The following is a 23,406-nucleotide window of genomic DNA, read 5'->3' as shown; positions in this document are numbered from 1 at the left end:
AAATTGTTGAATCCTCCCCATGATGAGGACAAACTTGAATTATTTGAAGATACAACACAAATGATATTGATTTCTCATTTTCCTCCGACAAAGCAAGCTTTGGTAATGCTTTGTATAAAAACTTCTTCAATGTCATCACCAGAGGATGTATGTGTGTCATTCCTTTGAATCCCTGTTGAGGTTAGAGTAATACCAAAAATATCTAGACTATTTTCACAAATCCTTTCACATTAACGATTCTTAAAATAACATCATATTCTATAATATCATAGTAATATAAGCAAACTCATACGTTACTATTACGAGGACAAGAGTATAAAATTGCATGATGTAATAAGCTATTCATATAAATTTTTGTATACTATGCTAGCATGTCATAGGCTCTTCAAGAGACCTAAATATTCTGATAACTTCTTTAAAAATCCGAATACATTGCAACGATATTGAATTTGATCTTGAACTCATAATTCAATCAAAGTACTCACTGAGGCAATTAGATCACTTTCATTTCATGATATTTGAATACATACATTGAGCTTCGGGCTCCTTAACTTCTTTAGAAATTTTCCTTCAATAATTTATATAATGTATGACATTTTACATCTCTCAGAATTTATTCCTATGTATTCTTCAAAAGATCGCTTCTTGCGATATGCTTAACTTCATAATCTTTTTAGATTTTTCATCTCAAATTCCTTGATCAAATCAAGAGAAGCCTTTGTAAACTCTTCAAGAGTTCTAACAAAATTCTTCATATATATACTGCAATGATGGTAAACTCATTTCCAAATTATTTATATATCATTTTTGTAATAGATATTCATTGAGACGATTATACCATATTCTTCCACAATACTTGATCCACACAAAGATTATTACAAGCCATCATATTTTAAATCATTTGCTTCAAGCATTCTGAATCCTTCGGGAATTTTTATACACATAAATTTTTCATAAAAATGCATAACATAGCTGCATATGTTTACCATCATAATCCCATGTCTTTATTGGGAAACGTTGTGCCATATCATCAAGTGATTTATTTCACTTCATCTTAAACACCAATTTGTAACATATACATTTTTATATCCTTTTGGTGTTTTAACTATAGGTTCAATCATTGCACTTTTTCCAGAAATATTCAACTTTATTGGACTGCCTCTTCCAGTTGGCCAATCTTTATTTACATTTGTCGACAATTATAACAAGTAGTGCAATATCATCATGTATAGCCCTTGATAACTTTAGTACGTACTATAAACCAATATATCATCAATTCATGATCCCACAATTCTCATGTGCATGCGCATGCATAATTTATAAGCATCTCATTGCTTTCATTATTTCTGGTACCAGTGCCACTTCAGAGGCTTTCATTGTCACTTCATGGACAAATATCTCTTCTAAGATGTATAATTTATAGAATGTGGATCATAACCTCTTCTAGAGTGTTATTTTGAGTAGGGCTTAAACTTTGCAATTAATCTCCTCTTCTGAGGAATTAAGTCTTTGGAACCTATAGATCTGTCATGCTTCAGGCATCCAACAGCTTTTATGGGGAGTTCAATTTTTGCAATCTATAAATTTGTCATGCTTCAGGCATGCAACAAATTGGTTATTAGTAGTCACTAACTTTGTGTCTGTATTTGCTTATGGTCATTTGACTTACAATCCTTTTTGTGTTTTAATATGCTTCTGGCATTTATCTTTTATACCAATTTGTTTGATGAGACAATAATAAATGTATTCCATAATCATTCACGTCGTTCTTTTGTTCTTTCAGGAACAACCAATTCTCCCCCTAACGACGGGAATTTTGGTCTCATCAAAATAATACCAAGAATGTCATAAGTATTGTCCTTTGGGGACCTTAATTCATGTCATAAGTATTGTCCTTCAAGAACGTTAATGCATTCGGCGTGCATAATATTAATATTGACATGTTAATGGGTTGTCCTTCTGGAACTTTAATCTATCCAGTGTATTATCAATGTATTCAACTTGCAATCTTCAGAATTTGCATTGTATTTAATCATTTAGAAATAGATACATATCAGGATGATTCAAGCCTTTCCTCTAGAATGGTCTTTTGTATATAATCCAAGTCATTCTTCTAGAATGATATTTTGTACATAATGCAAGTCGTTCTTCTAGAACACTCTTTTGTACATAAAACATGTCGTTCTTATGGAACGATTTCTTGCATGCCATTCTTCCGGAATGGTCTTATCTTTTCATTTTGTGCTTTGAACTACAGGTTCAAATTATATACAAAAATAATTAAAATTAAGAACCAAGGAACTTGAAAGTTCCAATTAGAATTTGGTTACAATATTTTGATTCTATTGTGGAAAACATGGTAAAGATAAAAGAAACAACGTTTGATTCTGAACTTCAGGTTCAATTAACATCTTATATATGTTATACCAGAACTGCATGTTCTTGACAGGATATTGTAGGGGTCTTTTTCTTCCGACAGCTCGACAGTGACTCTGTCAAATGTCAGAATAGCATGACAAAGGGGAAAGTTGAGGGAGGAGATGAACTAAGCACGAAAATTGCTGGGTTTTGCATGCAAGAGAGGAAGCTTGCTCTCTTGTTGTGTGTTGTTCTTTGTTGGGTAGAAGAGGCCCTATTTATAGGCGCTGGAAGCCATCTGTTTCCAAGAAACCCTAATGACTTCCTTCCTATTTTTCCAAGCTTTTCCCTTCCTTTCTCTCCTCATCCTTTCAATCATCTTCTTGTGGTGAAATCTACTCTGCTCATCTGCATAAAATCAGGGATTTTGGGAGCTCAAGGCCCCCTTTCCCACGGCTGCCTCTGTGAAGAATTCCTATTTTCATCCCTCTCCTTTTTCTTCTTTTCTCCTCTTTCCATGGCCAGATCTGATGAAGAAAAGAAATGGCTATGTATGCTGGTTCGAAAAGTGGCATCCTTCCCTGCGCACCAATATCCCTTGGTCCTTTGGATGTTGTAGCTTGGAACTTGTTCCTTCCTGCGCTGAAGCCTCTCAGTAGCTCTGCGCATGTGGTCCTCCCAATTTCCTTCGTGGCTTTCTGCTTCAGCCAAGTGCTGGAGCTTTGCAGCTCTTCTATTGTAATTGTATGGGCCAAGTTGGTTTATTGAGTAAGTGGGCTATCTCTTTCAAGCATTGGGCTTTTTATGGTTGAGTCAATATGCTATTTTGGTTGGGCTTATTTGGTTAGGATATTTTGGTTGGGATATTTTGGTTGGGATATTTTCTCTTTGTGCTCACCCACATGTTTGGGCCAAAGAAATGGGCATGAGTTCCGAGGCTCCCAAGCAACCCCGGGACTTCCACTTCTTGGCCCATCAATGGGCCTCATGTCAACTTATTACCATCCATACCACAACCCACTCAAGCAAGCCCCAGGCATCTTGCGTGGCTTGGGCCCACTTAAGCTTGTAGCGTGGCGTGTTACTTATTTGCTTGGCGTGGCATGTGTGCAAGCGCATATGACGAACTTTCACGTGCCCAAATCAAGTTTCTTCTCGGTAAGGTATTGCATTGGGCCGAGAATTTATTTGGGCCAAACCGTGACTTTTTTGGGCCTCAACAGATATGAACTACAGGTTCATATTAATATTAATCTCAATAAAAATGATAAACTTTGGATATATATTAACATATATCTGGAACTACATGTTCGAGTACATATATCAAATTTAAAAAGAATATTTGGTTTTGAACTTCAGGTCCAAATTTGTATTAATATGATATTTTTCAAGGTAATAAAATAAAACGATAATAATATATATATAAAATATAGAAAATCTGAAATCCAAACAATGTTGAAACTTCAAGTTCTTAACATGATTTATATTTTTCAACCCATATTCATAATACATATGCACTTGTTGAAATATCAATTTGGAGGTTGACACAATTAGAACTTCAGGTTCTAGAATTTACCTATTTTAATGCACATGTGGCCAAAACTTATAGTTTGGATTAGACTTAATAAGAACTTCGGGTCATATGAAGAACTTCACGTCCTTAAATATAAATTATTGAAATGAAAACAAATAACTGAATATAACAATAAAATAAAATAAATTGTCGGAACTTCTGGTTCCAAGTTAGGGTAAAATCAAAGAACTCCAAGTCTTGATTTACTTTCTAAGAATTGCAAAACTCCAAGTCCTTATATAGATATTATATGGATTGAGAACTAAGAGACTTCGGGTCTTTATTTAATTATATAATTTAGGGACTTCGGGTCCTTGCATAAAATAAAAATGAAACCAAAGAAAAAAACCAAGTAAAAGTAAAATACAACAAAAAAAATATTACAATAAAATAAATTGTTGAAACTTCTGGTTTCAATGAAAAAAAAAAATCAAAGAGCTTCAGGTCTTCATTTGTGTTTTAAAAATTGGGGAACTTCAAGTCCACAAATATTTATATTATAAGGATTGCCTTTTAAGAACTGGTCCTTACATATAAAATATTGGCAAAAATAAAATACAACAACCAAAGTAAGACAATAATTAAATTGCCGTAAAATAAATAGTTGAAACTTCTGGTTCAATAAAAGTGATTGAAGAACTTCTAGTCTTTTATGCCTTTTGAGAAAAATGAGGAACTTCAAGTCCACAAATAGTTTTTTTTTTTTTTTTTTTTTACAAGTATTAATATGGGAGATCTTCTTGTCCCAATTAATTGAAAATGAATTTAGGAATTGTTCACCCCTTTTTGTGTTTAGTACCTGTGATGGTAGGGTAAAGTTCCCCATTAATCCAAAGACCATGGTTGGTCAATAAATTAACTTTCTTTGTGTGTCGAGCGTGCCACCGTTAGCAATTTTTCAATTCTAACAGACTTGAGAGTAAAAAATAACTTGCGCCCCAAGCTATTGACTGTGAACAAACGATTGTGAATTTGGGTGAGGAATATCTCCCAAGTAAGTTCTTTTCTATGCCTTAGACTGGTAAGGACTTCATAATTTATCTAAATAAAACTGGGAAGTGAAGCAAAAATACATGTGTTTGAAAATAAAAACAAGTTCAAGGAGAACTGTTTGAAATACAGTAAATAAAAGGAACTGCTGAGTCCGGAAATACATCAAAATATTGGACTTCGAATTCTGCCTGAAATGCCATTTCTGAGGCTATTTTGGTCAGGCTGTACTGCACTGGATTGTGTGGCTGGACTGGATTGGCTGCACCTTCAGCTAAAAAATATTAGCTGGAAATCGATACCAATGTTGAAATTGGCAGAGCTATGATCAAGTTGAGTTGTGAGTGGCTGGGAATTCTGAGCAGAATCTCAAGGATAGCTTTGAAGGTCCTTGGTACCTTTGTTGGCTTTGCTTCTATTGAAGGCTAGAATGATCAGTGAACTGATTGTTTTGCCCTTGGCAGTTTTGATTGTTTGATTGGTTGATTCGGTGTCTTTGATGCGTTCACCCTCTCTTCATATTTATAGGAAATATTGAACGTGAGTGGGTGTGGGTGGCTTATTTTTGCCAGATCAATTCGGGCTGATGAGCACTCAGAAACCATCATTCTTCATCATTCCATTTCCCTGCTTTTTCTCCTATGGCCTGCGCATTTTGAGGAGAAAACATTATCTTTGAATATACAATCTCCTGGTGGTACCAAGTGGCAAGGCTTTTCCAGAAATGTCTTCTCTTTCTTCACGTACGCATGTCCCTGTTATCTTTTTGGTTGAATTTGCTGACTTTTCAAAAGGTGTTGCACATGGGTTCTAATCATTTTGTTTTGTTCCTTTTGAATTGTATAAACCAAAGGTTGGTTTTCCTGAAGCCCATTTCTATTCAGCTTGATCTTGATTCATTTCGGGTGGGGCTTCTTTGGATTTTGGGCTCTCGGGATCCGAAATCTCTTGGGCTTGATTTCTGTCTTTTCTTTTGGGCCTTAAATGACAGGCCCGATGTTTCTTGGCCCAATTTCCAAGAATGTTGATGATTGGCTTGAATGAAGAGTTTTGGCAAAAAAGTGCAAATTTTGGTACAAACAGGAATATGTAAACCTTAATTGACTATAAATATAATATAGTATGCACCAATAATTTCCTCATATCACTTAGAACTTTTGGTTCTATAATTATCACATTTGTTCAATATTTAAACTTCAGGTTTAAATTATTATGATATGGACTTCAGGTTCCAATATCTGAATTAACAAAATCCCTTTTTCATTCAGGTACATGGTGCTAAAGTTGTTCACAATAAATTGAACACATTACTGTACAGTGGGATTTACAGCTCAAACGAGACTACACACAGCTTATGAGTGTCTTCAAATTTATAAACCATAACAATGAGATAACCAACTAATATTTGGTATTGATCAACGTGGTTCACGTTAACATTTAATCACCTTTTCACTTTGTGAACCATAAAATTATATATGTACATACACATATATAAAAGGATTTTCTTGCCTTCTTAGATGTATAGAAATTGTAACTTCTAGCTCATTCCTTTATATGCATAGAATTTAGGATTTTGAAGTCCTTCGTTAAATATATTGAGGATTAAGATCTTCATACTCAAATCGATGTATATGCATTCGAAACTTCTGGTTTGGGTTCTTGACATATGTAGACCTCATGGAATTCTGATTTTGATTAATACAAAATCAAGGAGTTTCATGTCCTTATGTGCTCTTTAAATTCACGGAACTTCACAACCTCAATTATTTGGAATCAAAGAACTTCAGGTTTTGATTCAATCAAAAGGGCTCTATGTGCTAATCAAGTTATATTATGAGGATCGAGGAACTTCGGGCCCTGATCTTTTGTATAATACAAACTCATTATAATAATTAAGATCATACTTAAGATCAAATAAACAAACAAATAAAAAAAAAACATGGCATTATATTCATGTGTAATAAGAATAAGGATTTTTTTTTCTTAAACGAGCATGATGAAGTCTGATGGTGAGTACAAAGAAACTCTATACCATGTGATGACTCTAGCTCATATAAAAAGAAAGAAAATTCAGAGAAAGAAAACATACCAAGAGCAATGTCGTGCTGATAACGTGTTATATAACTAAGGGGAAATTGTAGAGAGAATTGGAAAGTAGAGGAAGACAATAGAAATTGTTCAATCAACTTGTATTTCTCATCTTGATAAGACCTCTTATTTATAGGCTTACAATGGTAATAAGACATGAACAACTCATAAGTTACAAGCCCATAACTATGGTATTTAGTGTATAGGTTAAATAGAATTAGAAAGGGTGAATGCTAAGAGGGACGGTGGTCATCCACCAACTCATACATTTACAACAGTAATCATGTCATATCAATTATATAATCATGACTTTTCTTTTTGCTCGTAGTATAATTTTGACTTTGCAGAACCAAAATACAAAGTGTCAAATCATCTCGCATGGCAATCAAAATATAAGGGTTATTGATCAAAATGGTCCCTCAACTATTGCTCCAGTATCATTTTGGTCCATCAACGAAATTTTTTATTTCAATGGTCCTTCAACTCTTCATTTGGTATCAAAACGGTCATATCGTTAAAGTATGTCAATTTTATTGTTAAATTGAGGGGTAAAAATGTCTCCATGAATTAAAATAGTAATATATAATTAAAAATTAAAGGAAATTATTATAAAACTTAGAAAATTTTAAAAAATTGAATCTCACCAGCCACATGGCTTTTTTTTATTGAGATTGACCTAACAATTAATAAAAGAGTTCTTTATTGTTTAAATTAATAAATACAAAAATAAAATAACAAATTTTTTAAAAGAGTAAACAAACCCAGATTTATACAAAAACACTGCCTCGCATCCCAACTCTGCAACCTCCCCCAACACACCCCTCTGCTTATTCTCCCTCACGACCTGACCACCTCATCACCAACTCTGCAACCTCCCCCAACACACCCCTCTGCTTATTCTCCCTCATGACCTGACCACCTCATCCCCACTCGCAACCCACAACCCCAGCCCCATCCCCAAGCCCCAAGATTCTAATTTGGGCAAAAAATTGAGGAAATGATCACCCAACTCAAGAGCGAGGTGTTGGTTTCTGCTTATATTATTGTAGATGAGAAAACACACAGAGGGGAGGTGGGGGAAGGGGGTGGAAGGAGAGAGCAGAGAGCTGAGATGGGGTTTAGTTATATGGACGGTTTTACCCCTCAATTTAACAATAAAATTGACAGACTTTGATAGTAGGACCGTTTTGATACCAAATGAAGAGTTGAAGGACCATTGAAATGAAAAATTTAGTTGGTAGACCAAAATGATACTGGAGCAATAATTAGGAGACCATTTCGGTCAATAACTCAAAATTTATTACAAGGTGCTGTAAAAATATATATATTTTAAAGATTTATAATTTCAAGGGGATGGCGTCAGCTTAATCTGTCTCATTGACTGCGTTGTTTTGTTTCTTTGGTTTGGTTGCTCATGTGGCCCAGGTCTAGTTCTTGGGCTACACGAAGAATTGGGCGCAGAAGATTTCACATTAGACATGGCTTTCGAGAAAGCTCTGGTGCCTAAACTAATTTTCAGTGTTATGTGCACACCCACCACCAAATTGATATCAAAACATGGGATAAAAAAATCTAACGGTCTAGTCAAGTGAAAATTAAGATTTCAGGTAGGTTCCAACTTTATAGGCGCATAACTTTGACAAAAAAATAATTAAAAAAGGGAGCAGAACAATCGTATACAATATCTAACGGTCTAGTCAAGTGAAAATTAAGATTTCAGGTTCCAACTTTATAGGCGCATAACTTTGACAAAAAAATAATTAAAAAAGGGAGCAGAACAATCGTATACAATAATTGCAGAAACCCAGGCATGCCTGATGAGGAACCCAAGTATGCCTGATAAGAAGAGGTTTTTGTGGTTGATGGCTACAACCATTAAAAAAAAAAAAAAAAAAAAAAAAAGAAAAAAAAAAGAAGTGGCTGTTTCAAAAATGGGATTGAAGTGTTTGGTATGTATACAATAGTAACATGGTTCATACAAATCAAATTGCATAATTGCATACAATATTTAGAACTTGTAAACCCAGAAATCACAAAATTTACACACAATATGCAGGCTTTTGCTGCAACTTCACACAAAAGATAAAAGAAGTTGAATATAATCTGTCTTCATTTCGCTTCCCCTCCCTTCCTTCCTCTTCAATGCAGATATTCTCAAAACAAATTACTTTCCTTCCTTATTAATACATGTATATTTTTTTTAAGGGTAGACTAATTAGCTCAACAAATTGATAGGCCCTATCGCCACCAAACCAAGTTCAAGAAGATGAAGATGATGAAGAAGAAGAAGAAGATGAAGGATCAAAAGCTTTCTGCTCAGCACAGCTGAGCACTTCATGAGGGCCTGCCTCTTCTCTGCCAACTCCAGTAAGATCAAGATAATACAAGTAATGGGAGACAATGTTGTCCATGGAGTCAACGTCACCTTGACCACAAACTTGGTCCCCATAAAGCAGATTGATGGTGGTGCCAAACCCAGGAGTTCGCTTGGCCAAAGTGTCGTTCTTAGACGGCTTCCATTTCCCAACAAAGACATCATGGGCTGAAGGAAGGTGCTTCTTCACTGGGTTCATCCATCTCCAGATTGCAGCCTGGAAGGCTAGGGTTGCATTTTGTTCTATGTATTCTGGATGGTTCAACAAGTCCACTTTCAGGGCATCCCCTGTTTCTCCATAGTTATAGTTCCTGCAAATCAAAGACACCCAAAATAAGCAGATGTGGGGTAAGGTCAGTTGGGAGGGCATTGAGTCCATCCCTCTGCACACTCAAGTTCAAGTCCCCCTCGCTGTAAATTAGATTAATTTAGACTATCGTTTGTTTAAAAAAAGAAAAAGAAAAAAAAAGAAACCCAAAATGAAATTTTGCATAAGAAAAAGAAAAATAGAATTGTAAATGGATTTAAAATGTGTTGTTTTGTACCAGTAGAGTGGCAAGGCACCACGACCATGGTATGAAGCACCAGGAGAGCAGGGATAAGTGTATTTGTAGTAGTCATCACAGTAGAACTGGCTAGGGCTCTCTTCCTTGTTGTAGCATAGACCCCAAGCCAATGGTCCTCCTGTGGCTACCCCATACCCACCTGAAAATTCAAACAAAAACCATCATCCATTGTTTCTTCATGTACAAGACTGCAAACAATCATTTTTAAACCTAGCTTGAAAAGCTATTTTACTCAAAACCCTTCAAGGAAAAGCATTGTGGATGAAATCATGGAATCCATAAGATCAAACAGAAACAATAAAATGCACAGCATTCCTAGATTTCTACGTTCTTTTTCCTTGGAGTCCTGAGGAGCTAATGAAAATCCATTTAAAAACAAGTACTAATTCAGAGCTGGAAAAGATCGTTTGGTACCGAATACCAAATGTTGTTGATATTTTTAGTTCAATATTTGACAATATCTATCAATTGGTACTCGCGACCAGCCAATCACTGTCATATATACGGAGAAAAATAGGTCCTAAAAGAAGTCCAACCAAATCAACCCACAAAACCCAAGATAGAAAAAACTTTAGACTTACATGAAGTTTTGCTGCCAACATGGCCAAGAAAAGCAGCAACTTCCTTCATTCCTTGGAGCTTGCCTCCTGTAGTACCAAAGCCATGAGGCTGGTACTCAGCGGCTGCAGTAATGAAAGAATGGTAGTCCCAGAAGCCCACTGCATGCGCCACGGGCGCGTTACGCTTAGAGAAGAGAGTCTCAAATTGGTAAGCTTGAAAATAATCAGAAATGGTCTGGTTACAACAATATACAGACCATCCCTTACACTCCCACCCTTTGTCACACAGCTTCTTGCCCTTCACTATCTTCACCAATGGCTTCACAGACGACTCTTCTTGACCATCCACAACATGAAGGGCCAGCATTGTAGCTGCCATTGAGAAAAACACCAACCATTTTGCCTCCATTTTTGCTTTGATTTACAGAACAATGGGGAATGCTTTGTGTTTGTGTTGGAATGAATTTTTATATGGATGGTTTAGAAAATTAGAGATCCATGCTTTGAGGGAGTGAAAGGGAAAGAAAATGAAGGTGCAACAAATGAGGTTAGGAGGGGACTGTCAGAGAAATTGAAGGTGCAACTTATTTAAAACTCAATGTGTAAACCACCCACCACCTTCTTTGCTTCTATTTTATTCCTTCTTTGAGTGCAAGGGAAGCAAAAACCCACGGTTTCAGCTTTTGCCTACCCTGCCCGTATTCACATACTGGCTTGAGACCATATGGGCTTTGCTATATTCTGGGTATGAATTTCAAAACTTCGTTGGGTTGTCATCAAACTTGGACATTCTTTGGGGCCTGATCCAGCTTGGACCTTAGGAATGGAATTCACTGTTTGAAAGGGGTCCACCTTGTTTATCTGTGGCCTAAAAGGATCCAAATAAGGTCTTTTGTTTTGTTGTCGAAGGATCCAAATAAGGTCTAAGATTCTTTAAGTTCAAATCAATCTAACTATTAGGGTTTTTAGGTTTAATGGTCCATGAATTTTGACCCGATTTGCATTTTGATTTCTCAATTTTCAAAATTGTTCTTGTGGTCCTTCAACTTTAGTTTCATTAGGACAAATGGTCCTACCGTTAGTTTTTTTAACTTTTTCTGTTAAATGTAGAGACAAAATGGTATTATTGTATTATTTATAGTTTCCACCATCTGAATATTCCAACATAGCCAACAAAGCCATGGACAACCTCCACTCGACACCGAGCCAATTAACCCACCACCTCGGTAACAACCAGTGGCGGATCTGTGTAAAGGGCAGGGTGGGCGCCCGCCCATCCAAAGCTTTTATTATTATTTAAAAACCTATATATGTTATAAGGGCAGCCCAAGTTTAAAAACTTAAAAGCTAACCCAATATATCCACATTGCCCATCCAACTTCAAAGTGGTCCAAGCTTTTGTCTTTTCTCTTTTGGCACACCAACTTTTGTCTCTTCTATTCTACAAACCCGACGAGAACAGCATCCCTTTTCCCTCTCTAATTTATGCATCTTCCTATTATATTGGCTGGGCAGTGGGCAATTTGGCAAAATCTTGTCCTCTCCTTTCTACAACAACAAGTAATTTCTAATTCTCTCATTTTCTATATATATTTAATTATAGTTTTAATTTAAAATTCAATATTCTAGGGTTTACTTAGAGATTGAATTATAATTTTGTGATTTGTTGAAATTAATTAGGGCTTTGATTTTAGGAATTTTGTTGAGATGTTTTAATGTTTGATTTTTTCTTTGTTGATATTGTTGAGATGCTATTATTATTAGAATTTTTTTGATTTTTTGTTGGTATGTTTGATTTAAATTATTTATTTTACATGTTATTCATAGGTTATTTTTTATTATGTCGGATCACAATCAAAATCCCCCCTGACTAGGTGTATCTTTTTATGATTACTAATGAAATTTACTCGTACCGTCGAGTTTAGTATGTAAGTTCCGCCCAATCAGCTTTCCAATCATGGATCCGTCACTGGTAACAACTGATGGCGCTCCACAAGACCCACACCTGCATCCAAACCATACCCACCCTCTCTGTGATGGCGAGGATAGGAAGAAGGTATTTTAGTTTTTATTTTTAATTTTTGAGTGAAATGAATATTCATATGGTGGAAATTAAAAATAATACCAAAATATCATTTTTCTCTATATTTAACAGAAAATATAACAAAATTGTCAACATGACTATTTGTCATAACGAAAGTGAAGTTGAAGGATCACGAGAACGATTTTGAAAATTAAGAGACCAAAATGCGAATCGAGTCAAAATTTAGGGACCATTAGACCTAAAATCCTAACTATTATTATTTTTTATTACTTTATAATCAAATATTCTAAAGTATGGGAATGAGGATCGAACTCGAATGAAAAGAGGTAGATACATTGCCCATATATGCTAACTATTATTAATACACATAAATTCGTAACGAACTAGTTCTTAGTTTTTTGGTAACTCAGTTCTTAAAATTTTTTCTCATTCCATCCACTTATTGAAGTATCATGTATATGGAGTAAGGGGATTTGCTAGGGGGCTAGCATTTCTTAAAGCATATTATATAAAGCTAGTGGTTAGCATATTGCTTAAAGAATGATATCTAAAGGTATCGGTTAGAAATGTCTATGTAAAATAAAATAATTCCATGATTGTGTTTTTTTTTTTTTTTGGGATCAAATTTCCATGATTGTGTTGGGTGTAATGAAAATACATAATAATTGAGAGCCATCAGTCCATATTGCTACTTGATTAATTTTCATGAGATTTTCTTTAGTAATCGGACAAATGAAAACGACCTAATTTTTGGACCCAAAAAATGCTATCAATGGCATGCTTTATCATCCTACTTTTGTTGACCAAACTCATCCTACTTTTCTTTGCAACTTCCACAATTTTGCTCTTGTGATGCTTGAATCCGGAAATCCTCCAACGTGTTGATCAATTCATGGGTGGCATTGTCCTATTTTGTCAAAATAGTTGGTTCGTGAATCATGCTCGCGTGATACATCAACATCTTCTATACAAAATTACACCACAATTGCTGAGCAACAGGTAACAAGGACGATGGAGAAAGATGGAGAAAGATGAATAAAGCTCATGACTAGTAAATCCAGTTTCGGTACGCTTGTCAACAAAAGAATGGATCCACGTTTGTACGTGTTTTATTTGAGTACTTTTTTATACAATTGATTTTCGAGGAGTTTTCGTTTTTTCATGTCAAAATGTTGCATCAATTGTGAGCCTTTTTCATTAAATATAAATGTACCTGTAGCCATTGCCGTGTGACACATGTTTGAGTATGAGGGCTATCTATCTAAACCTAGTACGAAGCTTGTCTAATGAATGCAACACCGGTGGGGCAAGTGTGGGGACTATGAAGGAGACATCAATAGTTGAGCCCAAGGTCTTAAATATCGATAGTTTCGGAAATATCGATGGAAATATCAGGAAAATATCGATATCGATAAAAATTGAATAAAAACCACGGAAATTGTGATAAATACATGGAAATTTTTAATGAAACTTTAGAAGAAGTTTATTTAGTCAATCATCTATTATTTTGATACAAAAAAATTAGAAGGAAATGTATTGTATAGTGGGTTTGAATGATTTAAGTTGATTATATTGCGAGCTGACAAACTCTGTGACTTAAAAAATCTGGAGTAATTAATGAAAGAGAATTAAACACCCCCTAATAATTTATTTATCATTTTTTAGTACAATATTTTACATGGTAAGATACATGAGTAACCTTATTTCACATTATTCACTAGACATGGTACACATTCTTATATTTATTATTTATCAAAAATTAAAAATAATTAAAGATGTAAACCAACTTGATTTTTCATGAAAATTAGGCACTTTACCATGCTTAAAAAATAATAGTGAGGATTGAAAATTAACTAAGAACATAAATAAATTTATCCAAGGAAGAATTAAATAGTAGATAAAGAAAATAATTATAGAGATTTAAGTAATTAAGCAACAATTTGAAGGGAAATTTAGTAATGTAAGTACTTATAATGAATAATAAAATAATCAATAATATTAAATGGATTAAAGATTCATTCTCATGTGAAAATTTGATTTTTGCAAAAAGAATTCAAAACAAAACAATATAAATATAAATATTTTAGCATATTATCACAAAAACATAAGTGATATAGTGGTTAAGGTGTTGGATGAGTAAAATGAGAGGGTTTCAAATTCCCTTTGTGTTTTTTTTCTCCCTTTTTTTCCTTTTTTTTTTTCCTTCTTTTTCCTTTTTTTTTCCTTTGCATTGATATTTTTGATATTTTCAATATTTTAGCGATATTGCACCGATATTTTGACAAAATATTGCTGAAGTGTGAGCGAAATTATCGACATCGATATTTTCCGATATTATCATCGATATTGTCGATATTTATACGATATGTACATGGATATGTTCCAAAATATCCGTGATTCAAAATATCCAAAATATCCTCGATATTTCGTCGATATTATCGATATTTATTTCATACTATGGTTGAGCCCACTGTTCTAACTATTCTTATGACTAGCCTCTCTCCGCACGCGTTTCCGCGCTTATGAGAGATTTTTTTATAAAAAAAAAAAAAAATTTATTTTATTTTAGAATTAAAAAAGATAATGAGTAGTTGTGTTCCATAAAAATAAGATTCATTATCTGATTTTTTAAATAATTTTTTTAACATGAAAAAAATGTGAATTTACCATATTATCCTCATTTAATTAATAATTTTAATTCTTAATGTTTGGATTAACCAATGGCATTTTCTGATATTTTGAATGTTTTCACCATTCTTTGCCTTTTGCTTTATATATACAGATTACATGGTGATCGTGTGCTGTAACATCTAGGAAAAAAATTAAAAATAAAAATAAAATAAAATAAAAGGATATTAATAAAATATATTTGGTTAACTTAATTATGAGTTATAAATAAATTTAATTTTAAAATAACATATTTATTATTTAAATAATTTTAAAAAAAATTATTTAAAAAAAAAAAAGGGAGGCAACGTGTAAGCAAGCCTTCTTCCCTCCTTCATTCCTTCCCCCTTCCCCCATACAATCCCTTCAAAAAAATCTGGTTTGATCTCAATTTGGTGAGTTGTAAACCTAGGATAGATGACTCACCTAGTCTAAGCTAAGAAAAAAATTAATTGCTAAACTAAGATAAATTTTCGGATGAAAGAAATGGAAGTTGGGGTGAGGAAGAAATGAGGAGATAGGAGGAAGAGAAGAAGAGAGTTTCTAAGGTGAGTTGATTTCGAAATTTCTGGTTTTAACCTTGTGGTTGTGTGATTTTAATCTCTTGGAGAATAATTTGAGTCAATTGTGCCAAAACATAGAGAATATTGAGAGTAGAGAGTGGAAAGTGTAGAGAGAATGAGAGAATGAAAGTTGTAGAATATTTTCTGATTTTTCACTTATGTTTCATTACTTACAATCAACACATATATATACAAATTCCTAAGACATTAGTCAAGCCCCCCAAGTTAAGCAACCAACCAAGTTAGGCAACCAACCTAGTCAAGCCCCCCAAATATTGTAGGTGCCAAACATAGTAGGTGCCAAACATTAATTGACTACATAATTAACACATTAATTGACTACATAATTAACACTCCCCCTCAAGTTGGTGCATAGATATCACCAATGCCCAACTTGCCAAGAGAGTTGTGGAAAGCTATAACAAGAGACTTCCTTCATTAATATGTCTGCATCGAGCTTCTTCTTAATAAACTGTCGATCCACTTCAACATGCCCCCTCACGTGGGACCACTACATGGTGGGCCACACGTGGAGCAAAGGCCACATTGAAGTTAATCATTTCGGTCTGTCGGTGGCAACACCAAATCCAAGTGCAGCCGGTTGGTCGGTAGATCACATAAACCATGCGAACAAGGCAAAGGCAAAGCAAAGAACACAGAAACCCTGTGAACACGGTAAGAACACAGAAACCCTGTGAACACGGCAAAGGTAAGGTAAAGGACACAGAAACCCTGTGAACACGGCAAGGACACAGAAACCCTGTGAACACGGCAAAGGTAAGGTAAAGAACACAGAAACCCTGTGAACACGGCAAGGACACAACCAAACCCTAAAATCGGGAAAGGCACGTCAAGGTAAAACCAAACCCTAAAAAGAAAGGGTAAGGCAAGGTAAGACAAATAAAGGCCAAGCAAAGGCAAGGTGTCAAGGCATGGCAAAGAAAGCCCAGATAGGGCAACAAAACCTTAAAGATAAGGTAAGGCACGACAAAGGCAAGGGCAAGGCAAACCAAACCCAAGCAAAGGCAAAGGCAACCAAACCCTAAAAAATAGGATAAGGCAAGGTACGGAAAGTCAAGAGCAAAGGTAAGGTCAACGGGCATAACCACATCGGAAACACACCGGTAAAGGCAAGAACACGGTAGAAGCAACAACAACACTGTCCTCAACAAGAGACAACAACACTGGCAGCAGCAAGAGCAACAATGGTACCAGCAAGAGCAATATAAGGCACTGGCACCAGCAAGACAAGGCAGGGCAGACAACTGTGGCAGTAGCAACAGCAGAGGCAACTTCTCTTCACTCCCCATCTCCCCCTGAAGAGAAGGGGTCGATGAAGCCATATGATCAGTGGTACTGGCACAAGTGAGAGAAATCTAAGACACTGGCACCAGCAAGAGCAATATAACTATCCCCAGCAACACTGTCCCCAACAAGAGTCATAACAGGTAGGAGCAACAATACTGTTAACAGCAAAGGGACACAAAAGGCAGCAGCAAAGGATATAGTAAGCAACAACAACAATACTAGCAACGTCACAAATACTTCCATTATTGCAGACACAACTTCTCTTCACTCCTCCTCTCCCCCTGAAGAGAAGGGATTGTCAGAACCATAAGAGCAGTGGCACTTGAGAAACAGAAGCTGACTGAAGCTCAGATGTAGAAGAATCAGTCATGGCAGATAGGTAACTGAATTGCAGGCAGCGGAATAGATGAGCAGCAGTGTCACTCCCCCTCAAATCCGACGACGTATGAGAGTCGAGATTTGGAGAAAGCAACACCGGTAATGACAATAAAGTTGCAGCACCCAAATAAAGTTGCATCTATCTCCCCCTCAAATCTGACACTGGTAGAGGGTCGAGATTTGGAAGAAGAGAAAATGAAATAATAGTAAAGAGACTCAAACATGCCAGTCTCGTGGTAGAAACAAATGCAAGGAAATGTGGAATGGAGATGGGCATCCGACAACTGGAGAAAAGGAATAAAAGATGGAAAAGAGTCTGCAACCCAAAAAGAAAGAAGGATTAAAAATGAATAAAGGTGGATGACGTGTATGCACACATAGAGAGAAAGGGATGAATATTGTATAGATAGGGTAGGTGATGTGGACAAGTGTAAGAGGTGTTGAAACGGAAGAGGCATATGGTGCAAAACAAGTCCAATAAAATAAAGGGAAAAGGAAGCCAAGTTATTGGCGTGAAAGAGAAGAGGTAGCAAAGAAAAGATTTTCATATATATATATATATATATGGGTAGACAGAAAACTTTGATACCCACCAAAACATTAGGCACAAATGTGGTGTGCATGAGAACGAAGAGATGAGGAGAAAACACCCGTGGGTAACACAGAGAAAAGTGAAAGGCAACAAGGGAGAAGAAATATATCAGACAAAAATGGGATGGAAATAGAGTGGAAGAAATAATTTAAGGAAATAAAGGGGAATAAAGTAAGAAGTATGTGATAGGTGGTGAGAAAAGAAACCATAAATAAGAAAACACAAGATGTTGGCGTGAGAGAGAGAAATAGTCAAATTGGAAAGGAAAAAAAAGGTAGACAAGATAGAAATAAGACAAGAAAATAAAACACCCTTGGGCCAACAAGTTGGCAAAAGCAAATAAAATCAATAAAGAAAAGAAGAGCAAATAGGGAAGAGAAATCCCAATGAGAGAAACTCAAACACAGAGAAGAGCTTATACGGGAGCTAAACAATGAGAGGGGTTGGAAAGAGAGAGTTGAAAGGAGAGCTCGTTAGAGAGCAAAGAGATGATGCAAACACCAGAGTGGCTGTGCAAAGGGAACATCGGCAATAGTGTAGCTGGGCAGGACAGAGACAAGGCCGAGTAGGAAAAGGCTCAGCGAGCGGTGACGAGGCTCGCGGAGGAAAGGAAATGGCTCGGTGAGCGATGACGAGGCTCACGGAGGAAAGAGATCATGGTGATCAAGAGACGTACTGCCCATAGGAAACAAATTAGGCCATCGTGGCCAAGGGACTTATTGCCCATACAAATAAAGAGAGGAAATTTAACAGAAACAAGAGAATTTACAGCAACATGAAAAAAACGCCAACGACTCTCAATTTGATAGAGGATCTTAAGGATTAGCCATAGGCTCTGATACCATGCTAAAACATAGAGAATATTGAGAGTAGAGAGTGGAAAGTGTAGAGAGAATGAGAGTTGTAGAATATTTTCTGATTTTTCACTTATGTTTCATTACTTACAATCAACACATATATATACAAATTCCTAAGACATTAGTCAAGCCCCCCAAGTTAGGCAACCAACCAAGTTAGGCAACCAACCTAGTCAAGCCCCCCAAATATTGTAGGTGCCAAACATAGTAGGTGCCAAACATTAATTGACTACATAATTAACACATTAATTGACTACATAATTAACAAATTGAATGTTAGGAAGATTGAATTGGAAGAGGTTGAATCTCTATTTTCGGATTGGGTGTATAGATCATTTTTTTCAACTATGGGTGTTGTTGATTTTGGTTTCATTTTGAGTTTTGATGAGTTCAAGTGATAGGTATGAAGTTAGAAGAGTTTTAGAAGCCTTAGGAACCACTTGGGGTGTTAGAATGGTTGAAAACAATTTTGAACAAAATCTGGAAAATGTTATTTTTCTGGAAATTTTCAGCCTGCGAGCCTCCCTTTGGATCTCTGTTTCTCCCAATATTTTGAGTGTTTGAGGAAGTCAATTGTTGGGTTTTAAACTAGACATGGCAAGGAACAAATAAAAATTAGTTTCGTCGAATTTGGTTGAGTTTTGATAGGTTGAACACTTGTGCAAAGTTTGGAAAAAAGTCTGTTTTCTGCAGAAAAACCAGTCATGAGCCTAATTTTGGAGCTGGTTTTCTCCTTCGTTTTAGATCCGTTTTCAGTTTGGTTTGTTGGGTTAGAAACTACAGATACTAAGCTTCAAAACCATATTGAGTTTGCTCATTTTCGTTGATGTTTGGTTGGACAAAAGGTCTCACAAAAATCTGGGATTAAAACTGGAAAAACAGGGGAAGTTGCAGGATTTTTGAAGACGATGAACAGTAACCGGAACAAGCCCACTCGCGGCTCCGGAAAGTGGCGGCGCGTGGCGGCTGTTCCGGCAGCCTCCGACGCCATATTTTTAGTCCATCCAACTCGATTTCTCGATCCGAGTCTGACGGTATAGGTTTCGGGACTTTTTGAGGGGTTTAGCTTGGAGAGTGGGGTGCACTCTCTATGTTGAGAAAGAAAAATGTTTTTATAAAAATTAGATTTTTCTAACTTAATTTATGTTATTTTATTTATTTATTTATTTATCCAAATCTAGGAACGGGAGAGAACCCGACCACCTCTGAAGGGTAATTTCGTCCTTTTAGCTTCTTGGATACGAGGTAGGGTCTCTAACTTTTCCCCAATGATTAGACTATATCACTGTTAATCTTGGTGTTTATATATAATATTAAATATGAATATCGTGTTGTTTTGCTTGGTGTGTATCTTTAAGTGAATGCTAATGTTGTTTTATGGATATTTATTGAATATTATATGATGTTTGATGAATATTACTATCCGTGTGAATAAATTTGAAATATTATTGTTTTTATTTGAATTGTCATCATTCCACAAACATTTGAGCTGCATTTACATATGGATCACAAATACAGTTGTGTTGGGTCTGTGCGTAGTTTAAGGTATATCTAAAGGGTGGGAGAAGACTTTAGATATATCAGGAAAAAAATGTGGAATATATTCGGGTGACGGGAGCAGAGCTTGAATATATTAAGGTGATGGGAGCAGGGCCTCTAACAAAAAGTGAAAGTTGAGAAATTCGTAAACAAAATGAACTTGGGGTAAGGGATGGATGGGCACTAATTTGTATTTTAGGGTATTCGGAGCCACAGTGGTAAAATGCATGGTATGGGACATGCAGGCTTGATGCTCTAAAGTATGAATTAGTGGGTTTAGAAGGGAGTGAGTTCATGACATCATCGCATATGCATGACTTATTTATTTTTGTAATTGTGTAATGCATGCCACTTTGGTTAGCAGTGATAGCTGGCTTTGAAGGGGGGGGGATGTTACAGTACTCTACTGGGCATTAAAATGCTCACACCCTAATAGATGTTGCAGGTTTCAATGCAAATCCCGAGGTAGGAGAAGTTCCACCAGAGGACTAGATCAGTGTTGTTAGATACTGTTTGTAAAATTATTAAGGAATAAATTGTGTGGAATATTACTGTGGTGTGTGTAACTAACTTTGAGCTACTGTGACTCTGACTTTGTACTTATTAAAATAAGTTTGTAATATTATTGGCTCTATTTATATCATATCATAGTTATCGGAGTTTGTTTTTATAACTATGGTATGATTCATGCCTTAATTCGGAGATAGTCCCTATTTTCGAATCGGGGCGTGACATGTGCTTTGGTTTCAAAGGACAATGAGAAAAAAAGTTGTGTCTTTAGACTAAGCTATAATGTGGTCAAAAATATACACAAGGTATGGCATCACCGGCAATTTAGCACCACACGTCGGTACGTTGAATTGAGACATATATGGTTGTGTCTTGGTCAGTTTTTAATGGTTGATAAGATGTCATGCTCCACATACATCATCAATAAGAAATTACTTACGTACTCATCAACAAGTCGTTGTAGCACATTTCAAAAACAATGTATGCATAACAATTAGTAAATATGCCAAAAACAAAGTGAATTTAAAAAAATACACATTGGACTTCAATGAGAATCTATAACAATAGGAATCGAACTTGAGGGCAATGCACACAATGCTCTAGCCAACTAGGCGTAACACATTTTGTCACCACCAGCGGAACCACACTACGGGCCAATGTGGTTTTTGAGGGAAAAAAACATCGAACTTATATATTTGACTTGTTTTAAATATTGCTCAATATATATTAACTTATTAAAGCCCAAAAAAGTCCAATTCTTCATGAATTTAGTTGCATGCAAGCAATAAAAATACACATTAAAATACGTATACTTTCAATTCTGTTGAATATATTTTCATTTCGATAATATGTGTTTTTCGGTTACATTTAATATGTATTTGTTTTATGATAATGCTTATTGGAAATTAGCCAATGAAGCTATGAACTAACGTGATTTTTTTTTTGGGTCATATAAACTAACGTGGTTTATAAGTTTTAAAAAAATGATAATTAGATTTTATGGATTTTTGTATAAATGTCACCTAAACTTATACACAAGTTTCAATTTGTCACCTTAAAGGAATATTTAAGAGAAATATCACCTTAATTTTTCAAAATTCATGATTTGTCATCTAACTTTAAGGCCATCCAATTTTCCATCCATTTTCAAGGGTATTTAGTCTTTCCAATTCATGATTTGTCATATATATATATATATATATAGTCCTCTTTTATTGAGGGACACCCTTACCATCTATTTTTTAAGTCTACATTCATAGATCATCCTTGCAAAAAATTAGACAAATTGGAAACCGTTTCGACATCCAATTGTGTCCTATAAAATCAATGAACACGGTGCTTCAAGAAACTACTAAAATTTCAATAACTCAATTGAGTGGTCAAATGATATCGGATTCAAGTGATCTTTTGTAAAGATGATCTTTGAATGATTATCTAAAAAATAGACGATTTGGATTAGTGAAATACAATGCGAAGTGAGCCATACAAAGGTATCCCTCAAATAAGTTAATTTAAGGGATTCCTTGATGGAATATATATAGAAAGCTATGTAAACCCTCTTTTAAGCTCTTTTTTGGCGAAGAAAAGGGAGTTAAAACCCCAAAAGCAAGACTTTTACTCCTAAACAACACTCAAACTTTATGGTCACAAATTTTTTTTAGGGAAATAATCAAAGGAACTAATTCAAATTTGAGAAAGAAATTGACAAAAGACATCATATGGAAATTGACATACAAAACAAAAGTTGCCAAAATGACTTCACAAAATAGGTTTAAAATGCGACCAAGTCTACAACTTGTACCAAGGCCACAAAGCTACATCACTTCAAAACATAATCCCAAATTGGAGGGTCCCAAGTAGAAAGAAAAGTTGTACCGTAGTTTGGAGGGTCCCAGTGACAATGTAGTGTAAAGTCGCCATCAATCCCAAAGTCACTGTAACTCGACAACTTGCAAAGATCCCTCAACAAAAAAAATTCGAAACCCGAAAGTTTGAGTGTTGTTCATGCATAAAAGTATTACTCTTGTCTTTTCTGATTTTTTTTTTGTTCGAAAAATGAGCTTCACAGAGGGTAGGGATGGCAATGGGTCGAATCGGGGGTGGGTATGTCATTCTCATCCCCATCCCTATTAAGCTTTTTTCCCCCATCTCTGCCTTCATACCCATAATATTCATATCAGGGATTCCTCATTCCCACCTTCATTGGAGAATGGGTTCCCCGACCTGTCCCATTACGGAAGAAAAAATCAATATATAACTACTTTGTTGAATTTTTTTTTTACTAAGGCAAGATAATGAATATATATATAATATACTTATAAGACAATATAAGAATGTTTATATATGTATTGGAAGTTAACTAAATAAATAAGTAGTGTGGCTTAAGATTTGAATAAATTATATAAGTATATAATAATATAAAAATATAAAACTTAGTCC

General features: G+C 35.4%; 1 protein-coding gene and 1 long non-coding RNA gene across 2 annotated transcripts; one reads left to right on the top strand and one right to left on the bottom strand.

The window, feature by feature from the left end:
* Positions 1-8,932: 8,932 nt before the first annotated feature.
* Positions 8,933-11,042, bottom strand: CTL2 (chitinase-like protein). Its single transcript, XM_021966574.2, has 3 exons — positions 10,531-11,042; positions 9,929-10,088; positions 8,933-9,694 (listed from the first exon to the last, which is right to left on the bottom strand). Exons 1-3 carry the CDS (start codon positions 10,916-10,918, stop codon positions 9,268-9,270), a joined length of 975 nt encoding a protein of 324 aa, XP_021822266.1. The 5' UTR covers positions 10,919-11,042; the 3' UTR covers positions 8,933-9,267.
* Positions 11,043-15,531: 4,489 nt separating this feature from the next.
* LOC110763932 (uncharacterized) lies at positions 15,532-21,118 on the top strand. The gene is made up of 3 exons (XR_015833112.1): positions 15,532-15,768; positions 20,100-20,163; positions 20,894-21,118. It is a non-coding gene; the product is annotated as an uncharacterized LOC110763932 (long non-coding RNA).
* The last annotated feature ends 2,288 nt before the right edge of the window (positions 21,119-23,406 follow it).

This window comes from Prunus avium, chromosome 1 (assembly GCF_965620075.1).
Source record: "Prunus avium chromosome 1, drPruAviu1.hap1.1, whole genome shotgun sequence".
Taxonomy (NCBI): domain Eukaryota; kingdom Viridiplantae; phylum Streptophyta; class Magnoliopsida; order Rosales; family Rosaceae; genus Prunus; species Prunus avium.
This window is presented reverse-complemented; position numbering and strand designations above follow the sequence as displayed.